This window comes from Phaethon lepturus, unplaced genomic scaffold (assembly GCF_000687285.1).
Source record: "Phaethon lepturus isolate BGI_N335 unplaced genomic scaffold, ASM68728v1 scaffold22960, whole genome shotgun sequence".
NCBI classification, from domain to species: domain Eukaryota; kingdom Metazoa; phylum Chordata; class Aves; order Phaethontiformes; family Phaethontidae; genus Phaethon; species Phaethon lepturus.
This window is the reverse complement of record NW_010510157.1, coordinates 74,563-82,525: the sequence shown is the minus strand read 5'-3', so window position 1 is coordinate 82,525 and position 7,963 is coordinate 74,563. Positions and strand designations below refer to the sequence as shown.

Below are 7,963 nucleotides of genomic sequence, written 5' to 3'. Positions count from 1 at the left end.
TCCCTCTTTCAGGTGTACGCTGCATCCCAGTGACCAATTGGCTTTAGAAGGCCCACTCTCTAGGGTGAAATCCCTGAAGAAGTCCCTCCGTCAGTCATTCAGGCGGATCAGAAGAAGCCGTGTGTCCAGTAGGAAGCGACGAGGAGGTAGTGGAAATGCCTCAGAGGTGAGGGGTCCACCTTTTTGGGGTCCTGTCTGTTTACAGCTTGGAGAATGCAGAGTCCTGCCTTGAGCAGGAGGTGATCTGCGGTCCTGCTATGGTATCAGTAGCTACTGGTATAAGGGTGAAAATGGCAAGTTCTGGTGCTGCTATCTGTTAGATAAAATAGTCACTTTTTAGAGAAAACTTACTGTCTATAATTGAACATATGATGCAGAATATACCTGTTCACTGGTATGATGGTGCTTTCCCTTTCTGTTGCTGCCTCTTTTACTATCTCTCTCCCTTATGTCTTTGACTGACTGACAAAATGTCTCCTTATCTTTGAAGGTGCGAGAAGCAAATGCCAAATTTGACCAAGATGCATTGCAGGAAATGGAACTGGCTCCAGTCCAGCGGAAGATTGAAGCCCGGTCTGCAGAAGACTCTTTCACCGGCTTTGTGCGCACCTTGTATTTTGCCGATACCTTCTTGAGAGACAGTGAGTAGAAAAAAACGTCTCTCCTTTCTTCCAAATGAGTTTTTCCTCCTCCTGCCAAGGAATGTATTAGGATTTACTGCCAGGAAAATTCGGCACCTCCTGTGTCCTACTTTGTGCTGTGCTGAAAAACTAATATAGAACAAGAGCATATGTTGTCACGCAGAATTGTTGTTTAGCCATTCTGGCTGCTGGCTAATCTAAGACAAGTAGTAGTTCATCTTTAGATGCAGCCTTTATGTATGGTTTTCCAATGTGCTGGAATGACATCTGACTTTTTAGTATAAGCTTTCCCTTGTCTCATTACTCTAAAGTTCACGCCTGTCCCCAGCAGAGTCTTTTAATTTTGGTGATGCTGGTGGCTGGTTGTGCATCAGAGCCCCAACTGATATCATGCACAAGTTTACTCTGCTCATATGTGATATAAATATGTGAAAACCACAGCAATTGTGGTGTTGGATAGAAACAGCGCTCTGTTCCCTTTACTCGCATGCCATGTCCTTTATCAGGGCTACTGATAAACATGTTTTAGGAAGAGGATTGCTAAGAACCTGTAGTTTCCCTGGTATATCTGTCCTAATATAAAGATATTTAGGATGTAAACAGAGGGAGGATGCGTATAGCTAGTGGAAAGCAGTTATCCAAGGATGTCACAGATGGTGCCTTGCTCATGAGCCTTCTTGTTGCTCCAGGCTCCCGCCACTGCCCATCCTTGTGGGCAGGCACCAATGGAGGTACAGTCTATGCCTTCTGTTTACGTGTTCCTCCAGCAGAGAGGAGGATGGATGAACCTGTCAGGGCAGAGCAGGGTAAGTATGCCTTGTGAAAGCAAGGTCCTGATGGATCTGAGCTATCACTCATGTAACTAAGAGTTACATACAGAAAAGCAAGATAGCTCAATTACTGCTTTTTAGCAGTGAGAGTGGAGCTAAATGTAGCAGTGTCTGAGCTAAGCGATGCTCACTGCAGCAACTGGACTCAAGTGAGCTTCAGCACTGCTTGATGTGCCTTGGCTTCATTTCCAAATAACTTCAGAAATTTAAGCTTGCATTAGCTGTCCTTGAAGTTTACTGTCAAGCCCCAGTGCACATGTACCTTATTCTGACAGCTGGACCTGTTATCTTTATGTAATAATAGTTACTGTTTAACATGAATCAGTTCAGTCCAAATATCCTTTAACTACTAAATCTTTTTAGGCAGGGTTTTTATAGCCATATTGTATAGGTCTCCGTCTCTGAGAGGGTGTGAGTGAGGTTCTAACACAGTGTCTCTGACTAGACTCCTGTTTGGTTTTTCTGTTTATTTTCCTCCTTAACTGGCTTGTCTAGCCAAAGAGATTCAGCTAATGCACCGGGCTCCTGTTGTGGGTATACTTGTCTTGGATGGACGCAGCACTCCCCTCCCAGAACCTCTAGAAGTAGCACATGACCTTTCTAAGAGTCCTGATATGCAAGGCAGCCATCAACTGTTGGTGGTGTCTGAAGAGCAATTTAAGGTAAGTATCACCCAGGAGGTGCATATGGACTGTGCATAAACTCTGCTAAAGCGCTGAGCAGTGCTCAGTGGAAAGATAACTGTTGGGAGTGCTTATTCTTCTGTGCCTGATACCCCTGGGACAGTGTTTTGGTTTGGTGCAGTCCATAAATCAGATGCGTGCTGACAAATTGGATGTTCAGCATAGTGATGCACATGCTAAACATAGATATTGTATTCCTATATTACATTATACTCTTTGGACAAGGCTGCTTCTGCATCTGGGAAAGAACTTTTGCTGTGGTTAGTACAGAAGCAGGAATTGGTAGGCATTTCTATGAAGCAACTGAAAAGCTGCTTGTTCTGCACACTAACTAGTCAGCATAAAAGAGATGACTGGAAGTAGCTTTCTGTTGGCTGGCCGTGACTTTTTAATGTGGAAGAGCACACAGTGTAAACCCTGTTCTCCTTCTGTAGTAATTTGTAGCCAAATATGGATGGGTTTTGAAAGAACTAGGGGAGAAATGTAGTTTGCAGCCTGAAGGGTAAAACTGCTTGATGTCAGAACAGAAATAGGTTCTAACACTGACTGTGGCTGATTACTTCTTGCCCCATGAGCAGGGAGCCAGGTTGGCTCAAATTACACCTGTGTGTATTCACTGTGAATGAAAGCATTGTTAGAGGAGGGAGCAGCAGATGTCCTGGGGTGCGGCTGCTGCCATTGTGCAGGAAAGAGATGTCAGTGTCTTGTTTCTGTTGACAGGTATTCACATTACCCAAGGTTAGCTCCAAACTGAAGCTCAAGCTGACGGCCCTGGAAGGCTGTAGGGTACGAAAGGTGACGGTTGCAAACTTTGGCAGCTGCAAGACTGACGATTACAGTGAAAATGACCTGGCTGTCCTGACTAACCTGGGAGACATCCAGATTATCTCACTGCCTTTCCTCAAGTTACAGATCCGCTACCCTTGCATCCGCAAAGAGGATGTGAGCGGCATTGCATCCTGCGTCTTCACCAAATATGGCCAAGGTAAGGTGTGCTGCTTCAAAATTATCTACCTCTGTTGGGTGTTTGAGACAATGGAAAAGGGATTATAGGGCTTAGTGTTTAGAACTGGCTGTGTATACATGTGACTATTATGTAAATATGTGCATTATATGTTTCTGGCCAGTACCAGTTGCCAACAGGTACTGACATGTGAATTAGGAGAAGCAGAAGTTAGTTTATTCCATTACTGTTAATGAATACAGTGGTTTCAGCTAACAGGTTGCGTGTGCCCCATAAGTAGCTTCCATCTGGCCACCCTCCTCTTGTCTGGAGTCAAGAGAATGGGTCTCTAAGCAGCAGGCACTGGGGAAACGGTTGCATTGTGCTTCCTATACATGCCTGTAGCTCAACACTCAAATTGCAAAACTGGGATCCAACATCCTATGGCTGCTGAAGGTGGATCTCTGCTTTGCAGTTCAGGTTTTACAACTTTCTATGGTGCTTTTCATAAGTGTCAGCACAGGACAATACAGTTACCTCTCAGCATAATCTTAAATTGCCCAGTCTCTAGGCTAATCAATCCTTGGGAAACTGGGGTAATATCTTCCTCAATGATTCCTCCTCATTTATATAGGAGGAAATGCAAGCCCTTTTTGCCAAATGTAGAGGATGCTTAGATATGTTCTTTTTTTTGTATCTCCTCTAGTCCTGGAACTGTATTCTTGGACTTGAGACTTGCTTACAAATTCCCAATCATCTGCAGGTTTCTATCTGATCTCACCGTCGGAGTTTGAGAGGTTTTCCCTTTCTACCAAATGGTTAGTGGAGCCCCGGTGTGTTGTGGACATGCCAGAAGTTACAAGCAACAATCATGTGCACAACAAGTCTGTCATGGAGAATGCTGCAAGAAAATCCAGGTAAAGTCTGTAAAACTCTTGCGCCGCGCTGCCTGTGTCTGAGTAGTGAGATCCACTCAAGTGTTTCCAACAAAGTTTTGTATTTTATAAAGAATGTCATCTTTCAAACAAATAAAACAAAACACCAAAAAACCACCAAAAACCCCTTTGAGGTTCTTGTTAACAATGTTCCTAGATGGTTCGGCATGAGGAATATAACCTTCTCCCTGATTGTTTTCCTCCTTGCTGGTGGGACAAAGTAGTGAAGCACTGGAATTGGTAAACCTAAGCTAGAGCCATAAACTGTAAGCTCTGGCTTGCTTTACTTGTTCCTTAATGATGTGTCTGACTGATACCTGACTCTTGCATGCTTCAGAGGCTGTGTGTTACTGATGAGGTTGAACTGTTGCTCTGTGAAGGGAAATCTAATGTTCCTCCTCTCCTCTTGGAACATCAGCGAACAGTAGATCTGACACTCATGGAGATAGTATAGGAATTTTATTCCAAAAATTTGGAAGTGTTCTTTTGTGCCTGCAGACTTCTGCATCACCATGTGATGAAGCCCTTCCTACATTCTTGCTCAACAAACCATTTAGTTAGCATGAACTGGAGCTTCTCATAGCTGTCAAGAGTATACATGAATTCTCTGCATCCTCATGCCTCAAAGTCAGTGTTTGCTTTCTGCCTCCTTTCTTTTTCTAGGGGATCAGGAAGGAATTCGGGAGACTATGGAGAAGATGGTAAGCAAAAAATAATTGTACTAAATGTAGTACGGTGAGGTGTAAACCCTGAAACATCGCTCCTATTGCTACACTTGATATTTTCTACCTCATAAAGGGGAAAATAAGGAGAGACATGAGGGAAACATTGTGACCCGCCTGGACACAGTAGTTGCTAGCTCTAAAGTAAGTTGCTTGTGGCAAGATTGCCTTGAAAGGATAAAATGTAGTTTCTGCTGGAAGGAAGAGGCTGTGGGAAGATACTGTCTGAAATTACAGATGAGATCTTCTGTTAGCCAAACTAGTACTGCTGGAAAATACAATTTAGTATGTGAGAGGCTTTAAGGATTAGTTGTGAAGCATTCAGTAAAGCCAAAAGGTACTTAATGGGGAAATAAATCCAGTTCTATTGTAGGTTTCCAAAACTGCACATCTTCCATGAAAAGGGGAATATGTTGTTAGGTAACAGCTGTTTTCCTACTCTTTTTTTTTTTTTTTTAGAAAGGAAGTCTGGGAGGCTGATGGAACATGCCTTACTCAATGACGAAAGTGAGTGAGATGAAGTCTTGCTACTGACAGGGCAGGTGCCTTTCTGGGTGGGAAAAGAAGAAAGCTGCTGGGAAATTTGTGGGTTCCAGTATTCAGTTCCAAGGGATCTGCAATTCCACAAGATGGGTAGAAATACCGGGTTTTCATGAATCGGTAGAAGTGGCGGGGTTGGTTACATAGTCATGCCTTCAGGCAGGGGTTGTTCCACATAGCTGCATTCACTGCTGTGATAAGAGGATCTTTACTTTTCCAATAGGACTTTTGTAAAATGACAGCTGGAACAGCCTGTTCTTTTGAGGCTCTGGTACACTGGGACTGGCAGCATTTCCTCTGGCAAATGACTGCTTCAGTCCTTTATGCCAGCCTGTTCAGTAAAAACCTGGTACTGTTGAAGAGGCAATGATATTTATAAGGTCTGACCTCTGTGTTGTGGGAGGCAGGTTTTAAAGGTTGTTCAGTGGGGAGCTGGAATGTGGCTAGGCTGCTGCCTGAAAGTGGATCTCCACTGGTTTGGCTCACTGCTTTAACCCTCTGCTTTCCAGAAGTCCTGAAGGAGATCCAGAGTACTCTGGAGGGGGGCAGAGGGTGAGTATCAACCAACTTCTGTTCCTAATGAGTGGGACTGGCAAGGGAGGGCATTTCTAATTGTAAGCAGGGGGATGCCCACTGTGATGGCAGGGATCCTTGTGCTGGAATCTGGTCATGTATGTGTCCCACAAACTACCGAAGGGCAATAGTAAGAGAGAGGCAGGTTCTCTTTCACATGTCCCTTGACATTTTTTAATGAATAATGCTTTGTCTCTTTCTCTCCGAAAAGCAGGAGAGATCACATTCCCAAATCCCAAAGGAACAGGACTCTGAGTATTCGCATACAGGTTTCTATTTGTGTCAACCCATACTGATCTAAGGGCAGGCCACATGGGCTTAGTTGGCCGAGGATGGGACTCTGGAGTTTTAATCCTGGCTTGACACTGTCACTTGGACGTGTTCAGTATCTCTGCTCCCATTCTGTCTATACAATAGAGCTAAGCTACCACCGTGGGTGCGGGGCTTTATCTTGTCTCCCTAGAATACTGATGTTCAGGTGACAGGGGCTACGGAAGTGTAGGCAAAGGACTACTGTTTGCAACGGATGCAGGAAGCTTGGTGGGATTGGTAGCTGCTGGTGTATAAGGATAAGTGACTGCCTGACATGCTCTGCTCTGCGCACTTCCTCTGGACTCTACCTAATCCTGGTCTTCTGTCAGCAGCTGGGAGCGGATGGGAAGATACTGCACTACAATAATGAATCTTTTCTTGTGTCATTGCAGGAGCTATGCAGAAAGAAATTTGGCAAGAAGTCCATTAGGACATGGACTAAGTAATGGAGGAGGTAGGTGAGGCTAAAGATATTTCAGGCCCAGTGAAGTAGCCAAAGCAAGCAGAAAGTAGAAGGAAGTTTCTGTATAAAATTCAGCTTATTTACATGGTTTGTGATAGTGCAGAACTCTGATCTGAATCTTCAGGATGGGAAGCTGCTGGCTGAGTGATGTACTAGTACTGTTCATCACCTTATGTGCTACATGAGTAAATATGCTGCATCAGTCTTAAAGGAAGAGCTAAAAATCCTTTGAAGGCTCCTGCCTACTTCTGAACCTTACCATAAAGCAATCTGGGGCAGTAGCCAGAGCTCATAGCAATAATCTGTTGAGTATATCAACTCATTAGCTTTCAACTTCTGTTTTCTAAAATGGCTTTTGCATTCTTTTATCCCAAAGCAGATTGACCAGAACTCATCACGGACTTTCTGGCATTGGATTGAGTGCCATAACACTACTGATTGGGCAAACCGTCCCTGGGGAGAGCGCACCGCTGCTCCCTGCATCGCAGGCTAGCGAGTTACAACTTGCATGCATATGCATGCCTGTCTCTGCCTCCCCTTTTAGTGCCTCATTAGAGACATCTCCTCTTGGAGCCCGCCTTGCATTAGGACAGAAGTGGATCGCCAGGTCTGATGCACCACAAGCCTCTGAGTACATCTAACTTTTAAATGTTTGCACATTTCTCTTTTCTACTGGGCTGGGTTTTAAATTATAAATGTTACTGCCTTGGTGCAGGATTTTAATAAACGCACACTGTTACCTCCAACTGGTTTAAAATTATTTTTTGTACAATTTTTTAAAATCATATGGGTATTTCAGTTTTAACGGAAACATTTTAGAAATTTACTTTTAAAAAAAATTAAATAATATATGCTAGATTCCTGTGACTGCTGTATGTGGTAACTGAATGAGTAATTTTGGTTTTTGTTTGTTATGGTACTGTTAACTGGCTTTATGGATTTGGGTAGAATCTATTTTTGTAGCTGTTCAAATCAGAGGAAAACTAACTGAACTTGATTTTTGTTTCAACACTACATTGCTCTTTTTTGGAAATAAAACTCTGAATTCCTTTTTGTGATCCTTGTCTGCTCTCATATCTATTCTTTCCGTCAGCAGCTTCTTTCACATTGGCAACAGGCTCATGCCCACTTACCTCTTGAAGAAGGTGGAGCTGTCCCTCTCTGAGCTGTAGAGGCAAAGAGCACTCCTGGAGATTAAGTGGCCTTGTTAAGCAAGGTGGTGGTTTGGAGAAGACACGCATGGCAAGCAAGTTGATCATATCACTGTCCTGCAATTAATAACATCGTGTTGCCAGAAAAGGGCACTGGTTCAGATTGTAGT

The 7,963-nt window shown here is 43.7% G+C and overlaps 1 protein-coding gene across 1 annotated transcript in view; it reads left to right on the top strand.

Moving 5' to 3' along the window:
- LLGL1 (lethal giant larvae homolog 1 (Drosophila)) overlaps positions 1–7,691 on the top strand; it is a 26,603-nt gene extending 18,912 nt beyond the window's left edge. Inside the window, exons 16-26 of the mRNA XM_010296153.1 lie at positions 13–166; positions 491–641; positions 1,331–1,447; positions 1,967–2,133; positions 2,875–3,139; positions 3,861–4,014; positions 4,696–4,733; positions 5,214–5,261; positions 5,804–5,846; positions 6,572–6,633; positions 7,019–7,691. Of these exons, the coding sequence (XP_010294455.1) occupies positions 13–166; positions 491–641; positions 1,331–1,447; positions 1,967–2,133; positions 2,875–3,139; positions 3,861–4,014; positions 4,696–4,733; positions 5,214–5,261; positions 5,804–5,846; positions 6,572–6,633; positions 7,019–7,026 (1,207 nt within the window). The 3' untranslated portion in view covers positions 7,027–7,691. The remainder of the gene's footprint in view (positions 1–12; positions 167–490; positions 642–1,330; positions 1,448–1,966; positions 2,134–2,874; positions 3,140–3,860; positions 4,015–4,695; positions 4,734–5,213; positions 5,262–5,803; positions 5,847–6,571; positions 6,634–7,018) is intronic.
- The last annotated feature ends 272 nt before the right edge of the window (positions 7,692–7,963 follow it).